Here is a 19,107-nt window from a genome sequence, read left to right as displayed (position 1 = left end):
TTAGCTTTCTCTCTTTATAGCACACTTTTTTTTTTTTTTAAGCCATCAACAATTGGCATTGATAAAATCAGGAGAAAAATAAACATTTAGCCAGTTGAAAGGCAAGGACCTCAAAACCCAGCAGTTCTGTGTTCTTGTCTTGGTCAGAGGCCAGAAATGCCAAAAATACTTAGGAACACTGGTTACAGTTTCTTGTTATTTTTCTTCTCATTACAGACAGCAACGACCACAGCTTCCTTAAAAAATGATGTTTGAGGGCATGACCTACATTCCAATCCAGAGACCGACTATTTGAATGGAGAGGCATGTGCATGTTCCCTGGGTGGGCACCTGGGCGGCTCATGCCTCAATCTGTTAAAGCTTTGATCACCCCTAGATAGGGGCTCTCAGAATAGCAAGGCATCTTCGGGACCTGTGCTTGCAGGGCCACAGCTTGCTTCCTATATTTTTTTTCCTGCTCTTCAAGATGTATTAATTTGTGCATGCATCTCTCTGTGTGTGCATGTATGTTTGCAGGTGGCTTCCTATATCTTAAGCTCTCACCTATGAACCTAAAACAAACTCTTTTCTAAAAATCCATCTTCCTGTTGCCCATGAAATTCATTCATTGACTTCACTAGAAAACCACTAGCCTGTGGTGACACTGACTGTCTGGGACCCTTGGGACCAAATTAATGATCACCTGAGGTGAGAAAATATTTCACACTCAATAAGGACCCTCAACCTCCCTGATTACAGTAACTACACAAATGTCCTTTACATACTAACTTAGCTGCTACTCTTGAAGCAAAATTTAGAATCTTTGGATCAGTAGCATAATGGGTGGGCATATATGTTCCTTCTGGGAAATACCATGCCGTTTAGCTAACATGAAAGCATATCGGTATACTTGAAAAATAATAAAATAATAATAATGTTTAAATAGCGCATTTTGGGGTGGGAAGGACATATTTACAGAACATACATACAAAATTATTCTTTATCCCAAAACGCTCACCAACTTTTGGTCTATTGTAATGGTTATAACTTGGGATTGTTTGTGATTGAAAAAGAGTAGGGGTTAAAGAGCCTGAAACACGCCTTGCCCCGCCTGGATACTTTCTTTTGAAGTTCCGCCCAACAAAACAAAGAGCTGCTGGGTAAGAACCACCGAGGACTGAGCTCTAAATCCGGGTTAGCGTTAGTAGACCCCAAAGAAACCGGTGTTCTTCTCAGCCTGCGTAAGAATACTTGGGCCCTGTCATGTAGAAGGTTCCTTCCCTTCATAGTGCAGAATCACTTAGTAACGCTTTTATAACAAAGGTGTCTCGTCATAAAGGGCAGGGGCAGGCAGCAACAGTTGCCAAGGCTCCCTGAGCTCAAGATTCTTTCATTTTAGTTATCTTCGGCAGCGCAGCACTGTGGATCTCCTCCATACTGCATGCTATGTCCTTACCACGTGTCATGACGCCGCTGGGCTTCCGCTTCTGCGGGCTAAGTCTTCTCATTACTGGGCAAGTTTTGCTGGTGGTGACCCTGGCATACCCCGTTGGAAAGCGGTCCCAGAACCCAGTTCGGTTGACTTCAGAGCCCTGGGTGCCGACCAAGCTCTGGTCTAGGCACCCCTCTTATCATCTGCCCAAATCCCCACAATCTGGTACACCCCAGGCAGGCGCAGGGGACTTTGATTACCTGCGGACCTCTGCTCCCTCCCGGATGTTCTCCCCACCTCGGGAGTTAACGGACAATTTTCTTTCATTCCAAGTTACGGATACCTCTGCGGAGCAGCACCGAGAGTCAGATAAGTTCACTGTTTCACGTCAACACCTGGCCAGCCCAATGACTCGACACAGGAAGCAGAAAAAGAACATGTTAAAGCTAAATAGGGATCAAAATCAGGCTCCACCGTTCAAAAGTATTTCCAACCTAGATGAGGCTTCAGAGAATGAGCTATATGAAATACTTGTTTCACCTCTAGACAGTGAGATGTCAGGAGTCACAAAGCTCAGAGCTTCAACCCAGAACTTGAAGAAAAACCTAGCTCTGCACAAGCAATTTGCCAAGGTGGTAGTTGGAACTAAAAACAAATTTGCAAAACCTCAACTCCAAAAAGAAATTATAGAGTATGATTATGGGGCTCCAAGTAGGAACGAAGCTTATTATGAAAGCTTTCTTCTGCCATCCCAGGGAAACAGAGAGGAGCCTCCAGAGCCTTCTGAGCAGGCTGAACCTCCAGAATACCAGCTAGAGGCACAAACGCAAGATTCAGAGAATCTTGGCATGGTCCAAGAAGGCTCAGATCGTCCCCCGCCTCTCCGTGAGGAAGGCCAGCCTTTGGTCCAGAAGGAAAAGCCATTTCAACATCAGTTTACTTCTGAGGATGCTGGAGCATTAGAGCAGCCTGCCATAAATGTCCCATCTCCAGATCGAAGTGAAGCTCAGCACTCAAGCCTGCCAGCTGTCACAGGGAAGCCTGTGGATCTGGCCCTCACAGTAAGTTCAGAGGCAGATAAGGTAGCCCAACATACTCTGAGCCAGCAGCAGGCCCTCAGCCATCTTCCAGAGAGTCCTGAGGAGGCAGGACCTTCATCAAACCTACAAGAAGTCCCAACCCAGATTTCAGAGGGTCCTGGGGAGGTAGAACCTTCATTACTCCAACAAGAGACCCCTGCTCCAAACCCAGAGCTCTCTCAGGAGTTAGAACCTTCATTAACCCAACAAGAGTCTTTAGCTCCAACTTCAGAGCTCTCTGAGGAGTTGGAGCCTTCATTAGTCCAACAAGAGGGCCCAAGTGAGACTTTAGAACTCCCTGAGGGCCTTGAAACGTCTGGTAGCCAGCTGGACGTCCCAGCTCTACCTACAAGGCCCCCTGAAGAAGTCAACCTTCCAGTTGAGGAAGAAGTTATGCTCCCAACTCCTGAGTCCTCAGGGCAGAGTATAGTTGAAAGTCCAGTAGTGACAATTCCACATACCAGTCAGGATCAAATTCACCATTATACTCTGGCCACAATCAAACCTGCAGATGTGGAAGTTACAATAATTTCCAAGCCTTTCAAGGAGGCTGAGACATCTCTAGTTCAGGAGGAGGCTCCGTCTCAGACTCCAGGTCCTCTTGCCCAGGCCGAACCTTTTCCTAGCCTGGAGCCAGCTAAACCTCTTGGGGAGGTCGAATTGTCTGAAAGTGAGCTGGAATCTCAAATTAAACAACCTGAGGAAGAGGAGGAGGAGCTTCTAACCCAACAGGAAGTTCCATCACAACATCCAGACTCTCTTCTGGAGGATGAATCTTCTCCTATTGAACTAGAGCAGCTAGCTCAACCTTCAGAGTCTCCTGAGTTGGGACCAGGTCCTGAAAACCAGTCAGAAGCCTTAGTTACACCTGTAGAGCTCCCTCCAATTGAGCAAGAGGTTCCACTTCAAGCTCCAGAATCCCCTATTGAGACTATAGCTGAAATGCCATCACCAATTCATGAAGTGACAGTCCGGCCAGCTCAGCACAAAGAGCACCATTATCACTTGCCAAACGTTACAGTTAGACCTGTGGCTTTGGCACTTAGCATAACTTCAGAGCCTACCAAGGAGATTGAGTATTCTCTGGCCCAGCAGGAGTCCCCAGTGCATCGTCCAGAGTATACTGAAGAAGAGGAATTTTTTCTCAATGAGCAGGAACAGCCAGCTCAGTTTTCTGAGCTGGAAATTCCACCTCAAGCCTCAGAGCATAAAACTATAATCCAACAAGAAAAGCCAACTCAGTTTCCAGAGCACCATGAAATGACAGTTTCACCTATAATTCACTATCAAACTCACCATCCAAGCTGGCTCCCTACAACTGTTAAATCTCCAGATCTACAGCTTACCATAACACAAGAAGCCTCGGCAGAAACGGGACCTCCTCCAGTGCATCATGGGGCTACATTTAAACCAATTGCAGTCCCAGAAAAGGATGTAGATGCTTTTACAACCCAGCATACCAATCCAAATGTAACTCTGCCTTCTGAAGAGGGTGAATTTTTGCCAAATCAACAGGAGGCTCCAGTTCAATCTCCAGAACCTGTTCAGTATGATAAGCCTTCTCTAAGCCAGCAGGAGGACACAAATGAAAATTTGGAAATCCTAGAGGGAGTTGAACCTTCTTTAGCCCAGCAGGAAAGCCCAGAGCAGCCTCCAGGGCTACCTAATGAGATGGTAGTTCAACTTCCAGCACACCATGAGGCAACAGGTCCTCCCCTGGTTCATAGTCAGGTTAGTCCTCCAGTGTCACCCAGTGTCACAGCGAAGCCTCCAGAGGTGATTGATGAGTTTGGCCCTTCAGAAGGCCATAAAGAAGAAGTTACAACTCAGCCTCCAAACCCCCCTGAATATCAGCAGTATTCTCCGGCTTATCACGGGGTCCCAACCCAGCCTGAAGATCTTTCTGAGGAAGTTTCTTTAGGTCAGCAGGGTAACTTGTCCCCAGACCTAACGCACTCTCTGGGTGAGGAATTTACACCACCTCAGGAACTACCAGATCAGCCTCTAGAACCACCTAAGGAGGATTTCTTTCTTCCTCCAGTGCCAGACAGCATGTTCTTGACACCTGAAGATCTAGAAGCAATATTCAGATATGTGCAGCCAATGTTCCATAAAACCACAGTTAAACATTTTAACCAAGCGCACACCAGAGCTCCAAAGCCCTCTTTTCAAGTTCAGGAGGAGGACCTACTACAAGCTATAGCTCCCACTGAACAAGTGGAATTTTTGCAAGACCAATTTGAGTCTCCTTCCCACACAGCAGAATTCCCTGAAACTGCATTTTCTCGGCAAAAGGCCATAGCTCAGAAAGCAGATCTTCACAAACAGGCATATTTTCGCACTCAGCAGGAAGGCCCAAATCTACCTGCAGATTCCACAATGGGTGCCGTACCTTCTCCAGGGCAGCATAGGACCCGCTCTCAACCTGCAGATCTCTCTGAGAATATGGAACCATCTCCAGTGCTACAGCCCATCTACACACAGGCTTCAGAACTTCCTACGGAGATAGAGCTTTCTCCACCCCAGGAAGTGGTCCTATACCAACTTCCAGAGTCAATGGACAATATAGTAGCTCACCCTCCAACATATGAAATGACAGTTCCAATACCAGGTCAGATTCCAGCTGAGTTTCCAGCATCATCCTTTATCTCATTTCCGCCCGTGGAACTTGCCAAAACTTCACAATATACTCAAGTACCACAGAGAACTAACCCTTCTCCACCACATCCTCAGGTGACATTCCCACATCAGATCGAGCATCCAAACCCAACTGAACCTGCAGTTGAACATTTGGATCTGGAACTTACCATGACTCACCAATTGACCCCTGAGGAACTTCCCCAAATTATGCCAGAGAACACAACTCAGATTACGGAACCACCCACAGGGGTTCCAGTGTCAGTGCCACTGTATCAGGAGGTGACACTTCCAACACCAGGTCAGCATCAAACTGAGTATCCAGCAGCACCCGTTGTCTCCCTTCAGCCCTTGGACCTAGATGTCACCACCGTAAGTTCAGAGCCTACAACCGCAATGACTACAGTTCCTCCTCCAAAGCCGCCTCAGGCTCCCAGTCTGCATCTCCACCCAGCTGAAGTCACGGTCCAGCCATTGGATCTGGGACCTACTGTAACTCCACAAACAATTGCTGAAGTAGAACATCCTCAAATTATGCCAGAGAACACAACTCAGATTATAGAACCATCCACAGAGGTTGTAGCGCCAATGCCAGTGTATCAGGAGGTGACAGTTCCAACACCAGGTCAGGATCAAACTGAGCATCCAGCAGCACCCGTTGTCTCACTTAAGCCCTTAGACCTAGATCTCACCACCGTAAATTCAGAGCCTACAACCGCAATGACTACAGTTCCTCCTCCAAAGCCAACTCAGGCTCCCATTCTGCATCTCCACCCAGCTGAAGTCACGGTCCAGCCACTGGATCTGGAACCTACCATAACTCATCAACCAACTCCTGAGGTAGAGCCTCTTCAAACTATGCCAGAGAGCATAACTCAGATTACGGAACCACCCACAGGGGTTGTAATGCCAGTGCCAGTGCCACTGTATCAGGAGGTGACAGTTCCAACACCAGGTCAGCATCAAACTGAGCATCCAACAGGACCCGTTGTCTCACTTAAGCCCTTAGACCTAGATCTCACCACCGTAAGTTCAGAGCCTACAACCGCAATGACTACAGTTCCTCCTCCAAAGCCAACTCAGGCTCCCATTCTGCATCTCCACCCAGCTGAAGTCACGGTCCAGCCACTGGATCTGGAACCTACCATAACTCATCAACCAACTCCTGAGGTAGAGCTTCTTCAAACTATGCCAGAGAGCATAACTCAGATTACGGAACCACCCACAGGGGTTGTAATGCCAGTGCCAGTGCCACTGTATCAGGAGGTGACAGTTCCAACACCAGGTCAGCATCAAACTGAGCGTCCAACAGGACCCGTTGTCTCACTTAAGCCCTTGGACCTAGATCTCACCACCGTAAGTTCAGAGCCTACAACCGCAATGACTACAGTTCCTCCTCCAAAGCCAACTCAGGCTCCCATTCTGCATATCCACCCAGCTGAAGTCACGGTCCAGCCACTGGATCTGGAACCTACCATAACTCATCAACCAACTCCTGAGGTAGAGCTTCTTCAAACTATGCCAGAGAGCATAACTCAGATTACGGAACCACCCAAAGAGGTTGTAATGCCAGTGCCAGTATATCAGGAGGTGACAGTTCCAACACCAGGTCAGCATCAAACTGAGCATCCAACAGGACCCATTGTCTCACTTAAGCCCTTGGACCTAGATGTCACCACTGTAAGTTCAGAGCCTACAACCGCAATGACTACAGTTCCTCCTCCAAAGCCAACTCAGGCTCCCATTCTGCATCTCCACCCAGCTGAAGTCACGGTCCAGCCACTGGATCTGGAACCTACCATAACTCATCAACCAACTCCTGAGGTAGAGCCTCTTCAAACTATGCCAGAGAGCATAACTCAGATTACGGAACCACCCAAAGAGGTTGTAATGCCAGTGCCAGTGCCAGTGCCAGTGTATCAGGAGGTGACAGTTCCAACACCAGGTCAGCATCAAACTGAGCATCCAACAGGACCCATTGTCTCACTTAAGCCCTTGGACCTAGATGTCACCACCGTAAGTTCAGAGCCTACAACCGCAATGACTACAGTTCCTCCTCCAAAGCCACCTCAGGCTCCCATTCTGCATCTCCACCCAGCTGAAGTCACGGTCCAGCCACTGGATCTGGAACCTACCATAACTCATCAACCAACTCCTGAGGTAGAGCCTCTTCAAACTATGCCAGAGAGCATAACTCAGATTACAGAACCACCCACAGAGGTTGTAATGCCAGTGCCAGTGTATCAAGAGGTGACAGTTCCATTACCAGGTCAGCACCAAACTGAGCATCCAACAGGACCCATTGTCTCACTTAAGCCCTTGGACCTAGATGTCACCACCGTAAGTTCAGAGCCTACAACCGCAATGACTACAGTTCCTCCTCCAAAGCCACCTCAGGCTCCCATTCTGCATCTCCACCCAGCTGAAGTCACGGTCCAGCCACTGGATCTGGAACCTACCATAACTCATCAACCAACTCCTGAGGTAGAGCCTCTTCAAACTATGCCAGAGAGCATAACTCAGATTACGGAACCACCCAAAGAGGTTGTAATGCCAGTGCCAGTGCCAGTGTATCAGGAGGTGACAGTTCCAACACCAGGTCAGCATCAAACTGAGCATCCAACAGGACCCGTTGTCTCCCTTAAGCCCTTAGACCTAGATGTCACCACCGTAAGTTCAGAGCCTACAACCGCAATGACTACAGTTCCTCCTCCAAAGCCACCTCAGGCTCCCAGTCTGCATCTCCACCCAGCGGAAGTCACGGTCCAGCCACTGGATCTGGGACCTACCATAACTCCACAAACAGTTGCTGAAGTAGAGCATCCACAAATTATGCAAGAAAATGTAACACATCCCTCTGATCCACTTAAAGAAATACAGGCTCAAGCCCTTGTATTTCAGGAGGCGACAGTTCCAGCACCCACTCAGGACCTTACTGAGTACCCAACAGTACCTGTTGTCTCATTTCAGCCTTTGGACCTTGAACTCACCATGACTCCAGACCCCACTACAGAGGCTAAACAATCTACAACCCCAGTGATGACCACAGTTCCTCCTCCAGTGCACCCTCAGATGACAACTCCAGAACAGGTTCCTTTTCGGCATCCACACCCAAGTGAAGTCACGCTTCAGCCTTTGGATCTGCAACTTAGCATGACTCCACAGTCTACTACTATGGTAGAGATTAATCAAACTGTGCAGGGGACCACAACTCAGCCCTCAGACCCACCTAAAGAGGTGGTCACTCCAACCACAGTAAACCCTGAGGTGACAGTTCCAACACCAGGTCATGCTCAAGCTCACTTTTCAACAGTATCTCTTGTCTCATTTCAGCCCCTGGACCTAGAACTCCCCATAAGTTCAGAACCCACTAGGGAGACTGAACATCCTACAACCCCACAGGGAACTACAGTTTCTCCTTCACAGTACCATCAGATGACACTTCCAGAGCAAGTTCATATCCAACATTCAGATCTAACTGAAGTCCCAGTTCAACCATTGAATCTGGAACTTACAATGACTCCAACTTCCCATTTGCACGAACCTTCTGCAAACACACAGGAGATCATTTCTGGGCCTGAACAGCCACATGAAGAGGGTGCTGCTCAAGCTCCCGTGTTTTATGAAATACCACTAATTCAGGATCAAACTCAGCATCCGGTTTTTCCTAACGTCACAGTTCAACAGACAGAAGTAGAGCATGCCATAACTGCACTATCCAGTCTAGATGCTGGACTTTTTGCAACCTCATTTAATACAGCTCTTCCTCCAAAACAACAGGAGGTGACCCTTCTACCAGAAGACCAGGTTCCGGCTCAGCATGTAAACCCTACTCAAGTCACAATTCATCCCTCACGCCCAGAGTTTTCCATAACTCCACGGCCTGCTACAATGGTTAAACGTTCTGCACCAGTTCAGCCTACAGAGTCACCTAAGGAGACTAAAACTCAACCCCCAGTATACATTGAAGTGACTGTTCAAGCAATAGTTCGTGATCAATCTCAGCATACAAACTCAGAGACTACACATTCCCCAGCCCCAACAACTGCTCATCCAGAGACCAGGCATTTCCCAGCCCCAACAACTGCTCATCCAGAGACCAGGCATTTCCCAGCCCCAACAGCTACTACTCCAAAGAGCACACATCCTGAAGCCCCAACAACTATACCCCCTCCTTCAACACAGAATAAGGTGACACTGCCACCTCCAAACCAGGTTCAGACTCAGCAGCCAAATCCAACTGAAGTCACAACTCAGTCTTCACACACAGAGTCTTCCACAACTCTACAGTCTGTTACAATGGCTCAGTCTACAGAGCATTATGAGACAACAGTTCCGGCATCAGTTCAAGATCAGGGTCAGCATCCAAACTCAGAAATTATAGAGACTCAGACTCAGCAAACCCCAAGTGAAATCACGCTTGAACCTATGGAAATGGAATTTACCTTAACTCCATATGCTGCAAATGTTAATACAGAAAAAGAGTTAATTGTTAAAATGAAACAAAATGCCTCCATGAGCATCAACTTATGCGACTTTTGCTTGTGTGAAAATGACACCCTATTGTGTATTCATCTCAACCCAATGAGGAGACTTCACCAAGTGCCTGTGCCAAGGCTCAACACCTACAAGGGCACCTTAACTGTTTTGTAAGGATTATCTTTTCTTATTTCTGTTTTGCATTCTACTTGACATGGCAGCCTTTCCCTCAAAGCCTTACTGGATCGTTCTTGTCACCCCCAGCCAACACTGACTGACTTTCTGCTCTTACCTTTGCTTTTGAATTCTTCCTTGTCCTTGTCATCATCTTACTACAGTCCTCTTCTCCAGTCATTTGGTAGCCAGTCCTCTTTTTTTCCACCATGTTTATCTCCAATGTCGTTGCTCAACTTTGGATCTTCCATTTTCACTCTACCCTCTTTATAACTCATCTCATTAGTGAGAGTGCAACAGAGTGGTTAGATTAGATTCCTGAGCTGGACTCCTGGGGTTTGACCCCAGGTCTTTCTGCAACTCTAGGATGACTGCTTAGCTGTGAATGAACTTCCTCACCTACAAAGTGGGGAGTCTGACAGCTACTCTTTCATGGGATTGTTTTGAGGGTTAGTTGACTACATGGCATACTTATCTTAGTTCTTAACATACGTGAGGGCTAGCTGTTAATACTTTGAAATCTCTCAGTTATGTCCAGAGCTCATCTTTGCTCGAGGATATATAATCTTTTGTGCACAACTTGGGGCTAAGAGCTGTGAGAGTCACATATGTATGGTATTGTCTCTAGAACATGAAAATAAAGTATAGGGGGGAAGGGAACAGTGAACCTTGACCTATGACTCGAAGGATGTCTATAATTGTTGGACAGAGTAAAATCAGAGAATTCAGCCTAGGCTAAGGCATGGCTATAAGAAAGACAGAAATTTAGACTAGTCAAATTAAAACCAAGGGAAGCCATTAGAAGTTTCCAGGAAATAGAGAAAAATTAATAAGGCAGAAGAATGTTTTATAAAGACAGAATAGTAGTATAATCTGGCCTGGAGTTTCCAATTCTCCTGCCTGGGCCTCTCAAGTGCTAGGATTACGGGCATATTTCACCCTTCTCTTATCTTGGACCATTTAAAATCCATATATATAATGGCCTCCAGGACCTCTCCCACGATGGCCCATGAAGAGAAGACAGGATTTAGTGACTGGTTAAATTTAGAGTTGGGCTCTAGATTGTACAGCAAAGAGAAAAGTGAAATGTGAGCCCAGAAATTAGAAGTTCAACTTTTGAGGAAATGCCCCCTGCTTGCAGCAGAAAGCCCTGCATTGTTAACTGTGCTCCTGTGGAAACTGGTGATCTGGAGATTAGAAAGTTGGTCATTTCCTTCATTTTGCATTGAACACCTCCATGAGGATGAGATGGTTTTTTTTAACTGATTCTGCTTATTCTTTTCCTATTTATTCAAGTATATGAACCGTTTCTTCACAGAAATTTCCAAGGAAATGATATTTCTTACATTGACAAAAATGTATGGAAAGCATACCGTTGGACTGAGAAACTGTGAGTATGTTTTCTCCAAATATGAATACAAAATACACACACATTCACACACACACACACACACACACACACACACACACACGCGCGCGCGTAAGATCCTTCTTGGTCCAGATTTTGAGGTAAATACCCCTGAGAAAAGGTATCCTCTTCACAACCCAAATCAATCTTTATTGACTGAATTTCTCTGGTAAATTGTGTAGGGGCTAAACATAGCTCGAGGGAGAACGGTTGCCTAGCATGTATGAGGGTGTAGGCTCAAACTCCATCAATTTAGCCAAAAAACATTTTATGTTTTATTTTGTATGCATTTGTGTGAGCACACCAAGACAGAGCATGCGTTTGGAGGTCAGATGACAGCTTGTAGGACTTGGTCTCCTTCTACCTTGTGGGTCCAGGAGATTGAACACCTGTTTCAGTCTTGGCAGCAAGTCCCCTTTCCTTTGGGTCATTTTGCTGCAGATGACTTCTATTTTTTGACTTTTTTTTTTTTTTGAGAGAGAGACTCTCTCTCTCTCTCTCTCTCTCTCTCTCTCTCTCTCTCTCTCTCTCTCTCTCATATCTTGGCTGGCCTGAAACTCACTAAGAAGACAAGGCGGGCCTCAGACTCACAGAGATCTTCCTGCCTCTGTTTCTTGAGTGCTGGCTTACAGGTGTGCCCTACCAGACCTAGCCTATGATTACATTCCTAGTGGATATAAATTAAACGTCAGGTATTAGCTGGGCACAGTGGTGCATGCTTACAATCCCAGCACTTGGGAGGCAGCGTCAGGCAGGTCTCTGTGAGTCTGAGGCCAGCCTGGTCTACAAAGTGAGTCCAGGACAGTCAAGTCTACACAGAGAAACCCTGCCTCAAGAAAAAAAAATATTACGTCTATAGATGCCTTCCTTGTGCACTGAGTTTGCACCTCTGAGGCAATGTATTAGTTTTGTTTTGCTGTGATAAAGACCATGAACAAAAGCTACTGGGAAAGGAAAGAGTTTATTTCATCTCACAATTTAAGACATCATGAGAGGAACTGTAGTCAGGAGCTGACGCAGAGCCATTGGAGGAACATTGCTTACTGCCTTGCTCCTCCTGGCTCGGCATGTTTGACCACCTGCCCAGGGATGGCACCACCCGTAATGGGCTGGGCCCACACACACATCAAAAATTAATAAGGAAAATGCCCCACTTGCCCACAGGGGAGAGATTTTTTTTTTCAACTGAGACGCCCCTCTTCACAGATGGCCCTAGTATGTGTCAAGCTGAAGGAAAACTAAGTAGGACAGGTAACCACTGCTGTGGATTAGCATATTATCCTTCCAGATACATTTGTGTATGGAAAAATAGATTTGTCAAGAGTTCTTTATCATTTACATAAATGATAACATCTTGCAACTTATTTTCACTTCATGATAAAGTTTCTTTTTAACACACGAAGGGCTATTATATTTACTCCCAGTCCTGCATATTTCATAGTATGTACATATCAGTGAGAATTTAACATTACCCTGCTGATATTCAAAGGCTATCTGTTTTTTCTGTTGCACATATGGCTGTAATAAATGGCCTGCATATTTCTTTCTGAGCATGCACAAGTTTCTGTAGACTAGATACGTAGAGGTGGAATGGCGAGGGGGAGAACTATTGTACATAGGAAATTTCAGTTACCCTAAAAGTAAGTAGTACCAACTTATGTTCTAGGCAGTGGCATATGACAGCGTGTATCTCTCCAACCCCAGTTCACCACTGGGCGCTCTCCATCTGTTTGATGATTTTGATCCAGGTAACCTTTTAATTTTCCAGAATTCTCAGTGAAAATCGCCTGACTGAATTACATAAGGATTCATTTGAAGGCCTGCTATCGCTCCAGGTTTTGTAAGTTAGTTAAGCATATCTATTTGTAAGTTACGAGTTATCTGTGGTTGAACAAGGGGTTTGAATCAGATAGATACTAACGTCTCTTCGAGCAATAAAATCCTGCAATTACTGACTGGGTTTGGCTGGGCTTGCCTGTAGTTCCAGCACCGAGGTGGTAGAAAACAGGAGGCTGCTGCAAGTTGGAGATGTGCATGGTCTACATAGTGGGTTTCATTTCCAGTTGCAGGGCTGCTTGGCAACACCCTGGCTCTAAAAACATAATAAAACAAATCTGCAGTTATGTCAGCCTGTGGGGATCTCAGCCCATCTCTAACATTAAAATACCTTCAATGTGTTTTAAGTTTCTCAAATCATACAGACTAGCTTCAGATAGAAGAACTCCATTTACAGAGGGAAACGTTAGTAAGATCTGAGCAATTACTGAAACCCACACAGCACAAGCCTTGTGTTCTAAGGCATATGCTGTATTATCGTGTCATACCTCAATCAAGGCTGATCCATATTCTCATGTAGCGTGGCCCGTGCGTTAGGAGTGGTCTGGCACCTTTAGAGGACCTGTGTGGTGCCTTGTTTGTTGATGTGACAGGGTGCCTGATAGGAACAACCTGCGGGAGAAAAGATTTCACTTTGGCCCTTCACTGCAGAGGGTTTTTTGCTCATGACAGCTGGCTCCATTGTTTCTGGGCCTGTGGTGAGGAAGGTTGTGGCAGAGCAAGACATGCCTCCATGTACTGCTACCTCCAAACAAGGCCCTCACGGCACATTCAGATAGGGACTCATGGGGGGTTACCTCATGGTGAATTAGTGCCTTCATGACCAACAGCTCCCAGCTGTGGTAACAAAACCTGAAATAGATGACCCTTTCCTTAGTTTTAGTGGGGGTGGGGCAGCAGGGGGAGTGCGGAGGTTATTTCATATCCAAACCATTAACAGGGCTAAAAAAAATTAAAAAAAGAGAATCAGCAAAGAATGTGCAACAGAGACTATGTGTGGCCTGCAAAATTGAAAATATTTGCTCTACTAACAATTACACACACTCAAATATAGTATAGTAGGACAGAAGGAATTAATACCAACTTCAGGATGTTTCGTCTAAGAGAAAAAAAAAACGTGCCACCTGCATTCATTTGAAGGTCATTAACCCAGAGTGTTTTAACAGATTTTTTTTTCCCCTTTCTGAAGCATGGCCTAATGTAAGCTCTGACTACCCTTGAGTTCTCAAAGGGCAAAGATTGGCCTTCATCATCCTTTTTTACTTGCTCTGTAGACCAGGCTGGCCTCAAACTCAGGGATCCACCTGCTTCTGCCTCTGAGTGCTGGGATTAAAGGTGTGCACCACCACTGTCTGCCAGTTTTAGCATTCCCCACCCCCCAGAGACATTTTTAAAATTAACTAGAACATAGATGACACAGAAGAGGAGTAAAGACTTGAGTTTGTTTCAATGAAGACTCTACAACTCAAGGCTTCCTGTATGCTGGAAACCACTCTACCAACTGTGCTGTATCCCATACTCTTCTTTTTGGTTTTTTTGGGTTTTTTTCTTTTCTTTTTTTTAAGCCTGGGTCTCACTATATGGACTAGGCTGACCTTGAACTTACTCCAACCCTCCTGCCTTAGTCTTTCAGTCCAAATGTTGGAACTGTAGACACATGCCTACCATACCCAGCTGGTTCTTACAATTAATCTGAATTACACTTAACATTGCAGTCTTAAGTAATTAGCTAAACACACGAATTATATAAGTGATATAATCAACAAGATAAAACTGTTAGAACAGGCTGGTATTAAGGTTTGCAATGTAAGAATTTTTATGGCCATGTCAGAAATCGATATTGGAAGTGATGTTTAAGAGGTCTTTCTAGGTAGTTCTATGCCAGCCAGGACTACATAATGAAACCCAGTCTAAAAACATAAATTAAAAAAAAAAAAGTATAACTAGAGAAGTTTGTTGTAAGTGAACATTCCAGAAATTCCCCTACCATTTACCAACTAAATAATAAAAATCTCAAGAACCCTCAACCCCACTCAGACAGGGTTTTCCTCTCTGTATCCCTCTCTGCCCATCCTGGAACTCGCCTGGTACCCCAGGCTGGCTTCCTACCCAGGGATCCAGTGCCTCTGCCTCCCGAGTCCTAGGATTAAAGGCGCATACCACCACATCCGGCAAGCAAAGCAATTGAACAAGATCTTGACATGTCATTGGAAATCATCAGGCCTTTAAAAAAAAAACCCTTTATGACTGCATTTTTGTTTATTGTGTGTGTATGTGTGTGTGTGAGTTCATGCTAGAGACATGTGGAGAGCAGATGAAAACTTGCAGGGTTTGGTTCTCTCCTTTCACCACAGAGGTCTAGGATGTAGACCTCAGGTCATTAGGCTTGGGCACAGCTGTCCATATTCATAAGACATCTCGGGAGCCCCAGACAGGTCTCTTTAAGGAGAATATGCTAGGCACTAAACACAAGAGTGGAGACAAAAGTTAAAAACACGAGTTAGAGGAAAGCCCATGAGCGCCTCCACAGCCAGGCCTTCTGGGGATCTGAACGGTAAGCCAAGGCGCCATGATGAGGACCACGGCACTAGAGCAGTGCTCTCAGCCAGTCAGGAGCCTCGCAGCATCACCTGAAGGGCTTGCTAGAACTGAGTCCTGGCGTCACTCCTCCTCAGTGCACAGTTACTGGATCATCAGCAAGTCTGAAGCAGAGCTGGGAACCTGCATCATCAGCAGTCCCGGCACCAGGCGCTTGGCACTATTTCCAGGACCCAGGGGGCAGAGGTAGAAGTGAGGTAGAGTTTGAGGGTAGCCTACATGGAAAGACACTGTTTCGCACACACACACATACACAGTCACAGAGTCTCTCAAAATGACTAAATCCAACATCTACCAAGATCTGAAGTTTTATTTTATATATTTGAATATCGTAAAGAGTGAGCCTCTTGGGAGGTGGATGAACAGGGTAAGTGGCTCTAAAATCATCAAATCCAAAGGTTTAGAGTTTAAACAAAAACAGCGTATTTTCTATTATCCACTCTAAATTCTATTAGTCATATTAACTAGATATCTAATAGCTAAGCAAAACAATATTTCTTTTTTTTTATGTTTCCTAGGGATTTATCTTGCAATAAAATACGTTATATTGAAAGAAGGACATTTGAGTCATTACCTTTTTTGAAGTATATGTAAGTTACAAACATAACCCCTTTATATTTGAATTTTAATCCCCCTTTGGGACATTTTGGGTATCTGACTTACAACTTTGCTAGTAGGAAATAAGCTAGACTCAAAAAAGGCAAATATTGCATTTTTGTTTGTTTGTTTGTTTGTTTTGGTGGTGAGGACAAAACAAGGGTCTTGTGCTTGCTGTGAAAGTGACCGCCAGTGAGCTACGTTCCCAGATGTGTGTGTGTGTGTGTGTGTGTGTGTGTGTGTGTGTGTGTGTGTGTGTGCTGAAAGTAGAAGATGGAGCAGGGAGGGTGAGGAGCGAGTCTAGAAGGATGGAGAAGGAGAGAGGACAATGAAATAAAGATAGATAACTCGTCATGTTTCCTCAAATATGCACAATCAGCTGTGTGCATGCATGTGCACTCATATGTGTCTGTATGTGCATATGTGTGCATATGCGTGCGTGTGTGTGTGTGTGTGTGTGTGTGTGTGTGTGTGTGTGTGCATGTTTGTGGGTATGTGTGTAACAAGACAGGAAAGTAAGACTGTATATGGAGGGAGAAGACCAGAAGAGTAGGGCAGAGAGTTATGGGACAGATAAAAGCAAACTACAATGAGATAGAGGTAGGTATATGAAATTGTCAGGAGGAAGCCCTTTGTTTTGCATAAACTAAAACTTTATTGCTGGTAGAAGGGCATAAAAATTCTGTGCCAAATCCTTTTAGCCTGTAATGAGATGAAGATGATAATTCTGCTAAGTCAGAGTGAATGGTGGTGGCACCAGTTCTCACTCGGTGTAGCAGTGTTACCCCTGGCAACTGTGGATCAGCTACTGGCATCTAGTGAGCCTAAACTTCATAGTTTGTCCCAAACGTTCTCCAGCACGTAGGGCAAACCTATACAACAAAGAGTGGTCCAACCCAAAATGTCAACAGTGCTAAAAACTCCTCTCTTAGAGAAGTAAAGATTATTGAAAAAAAATTTTGAGCCTTTACTGTAACTAATGTATTATATATCAAAAGTGTAAATCATAAGCCAGCATCATCCCCAGAATTCTTTGGCAAATGGAGAAAGTATTGAACCTATGTTTAATTATATATAAATTAGAATCAACACAAACGCAAATGTTCTAAAGAGTATCTTTTCATTGGCTTGTGTCTTTTTATTATTTTAGGAACCTTGGATGCAATTTACTCACTGAACTGAGCTTTGGGACATTTCAAGCATGGCATGGAATGCAGTTTTTACAGAAGTTGTAAGTGAATTAGAAGTTAATTAAGCACATGTAAGTGTGTGTGTGTGTGTGTGTGTGTGTGTGTGTGTGTGTGTGTGTGTGTGTGTTAAAAGCCCTATGCAGTATTGACTCACTGGCTGTAAACCCTGTGTGAACTGTGGAAAGTTTGTCTTAGGGTCCACTCATGCTTTCCCAATGAGGAAACTAAGGCACAGGAGGCCAGGAGACCTGTGTAAATTACAGCATGTGCTCTGCTTTCCTAGTCCTGACCCTCCACACAGGCACTACAAGTAACGCCACCCAAGCAGCATTCACTGGGCATTGTCATGGGCCCCGGTGCTGTGCTCTGATGTGTGAGTGCTTTCGGAAACCCCCTTGTGAGTTTCACTGTGGTTCCTTCCCCCATACACTTCCCAGCTTCTTGAATGGATGCCACATGGAGCTGCAAAGATTAATACCAAGCCCTCCGGGGAGCAAAAGGTGTAGGTGTTATTATAAAAAATGAAAATCCCAAATGTTCGATTTTACCAATAAAGACTCGGGACCCAGATGATGATGGGGTGAAAACTTGCTAGCTCAAAGAGGCAGAGAAAGCACCCAGCTGACCTTCCTACTCAGCTCACATCTCAGAGGAAAAAATCCAAAAAGCTCACCAGCTCAGCTGAAAGCCCAAGAGGAAAAGCAAGCAAGCAAACAAACAAACAAACACCAACAACAAAACAAACAAACAAACAAAAAATCCAAGCCTCCTCTTCTTACCCACACTGTCTTAAATACCCCTCAACTCAAAAGTCCCTCCCACTCTTTAATCCCTGTCAGCTGGTTTCTTGCTCCACCTCTTGACATAGGGTTAACTTTATTAAATCCTGTGTGCAGAAAGCTCTTGGATTAAAGGTGTGTGCTAGGGCTGGCTGAACCACACCATAATCACCTGTTTACAATAAATAAAAAGTTCTTGGATTAAAGGTGTGTGTTAGGGCTCAACCACACCAAACAAGAAACAGGATTTTACAGCCCACAATGTCAGGATTCACAATGGGATCAAATATCCTGCAACATGTAGGTGCTTTCTCAGGAATGTGAAGCACAAATTACCTGAAACTTTGCCCTGGGACTTCTCTCCCTATCATCCAGAACAGTATTTTTCAGGAATTCTATGCCCCTGAAGCCGTGGATTATCTGTGAGTACAAGGCACTTTTGCAGCATGGGGAAAGATGCTATCTGCAGTGAGCTGTATCGCTGAAAACATAAAGGAAGCACATAACTCTACCTGGTTCTTTGTAATATTTTTCTTCCTTTAGAAGAATGTGGATTTCATTAGCTTTTAGCTAAAATCCTCTCTGTTTGTCAAGCATTGCGGCACGTGTTTAAATTCCAGTGCTTGCACTCAGGAGACAGAGGCAGGAGGATCATAAATTAGAAGCAGTGTTGGACTAGTAATAGACCCTTGTGTCAAAAATGAAAAATTAAAACTGCCACTTTGTGTGACATTTAGTGTCCAGGAGGGCATTTAACTCAGTGACATTTCTGCTCTGAACCTGACTTTGGGTGACTGTAGCCTGTCTGGCAGGTGAGAAGCCCAGAGTCACAGTTGGTTCCCATTGGAGGACGGGTTGGGATGTACGGGCCCGGATGCTCTGGAGAGGCTCTTGGTGGCTGTCACCTCTCTTCAGCACC

The 19,107-nt window shown here is 45.2% G+C and overlaps 1 protein-coding gene across 1 annotated transcript in view; it reads left to right on the top strand.

The window, feature by feature from the left end:
- Positions 1–1,388: 1,388 nt before the first annotated feature.
- Positions 1,389–19,107, top strand: part of LOC311579438 (uncharacterized protein) — a 39,933-nt gene continuing 22,214 nt past the window's right edge. The window contains exons 1-5 of the mRNA XM_084749996.1: positions 1,389–9,776; positions 11,099–11,170; positions 12,957–13,028; positions 16,141–16,212; positions 17,370–17,450. Coding sequence (XP_084606122.1) covers positions 1,426–9,776; positions 11,099–11,170; positions 12,957–13,028; positions 16,141–16,212; positions 17,370–17,450 — 8,648 coding nt within the window. The 5' untranslated portion in view covers positions 1,389–1,425. The remainder of the gene's footprint in view (positions 9,777–11,098; positions 11,171–12,956; positions 13,029–16,140; positions 16,213–17,369; positions 17,451–19,107) is intronic.

This window comes from Acomys minous (genome assembly GCF_964271855.1).
Source record: "Acomys minous genome assembly, chromosome: 12".
NCBI classification, from domain to species: domain Eukaryota; kingdom Metazoa; phylum Chordata; class Mammalia; order Rodentia; family Muridae; genus Acomys; species Acomys minous.
The sequence above is the reverse complement of the archived record's forward strand: the minus strand, read 5'-3'. Positions and strand labels throughout refer to the sequence as shown.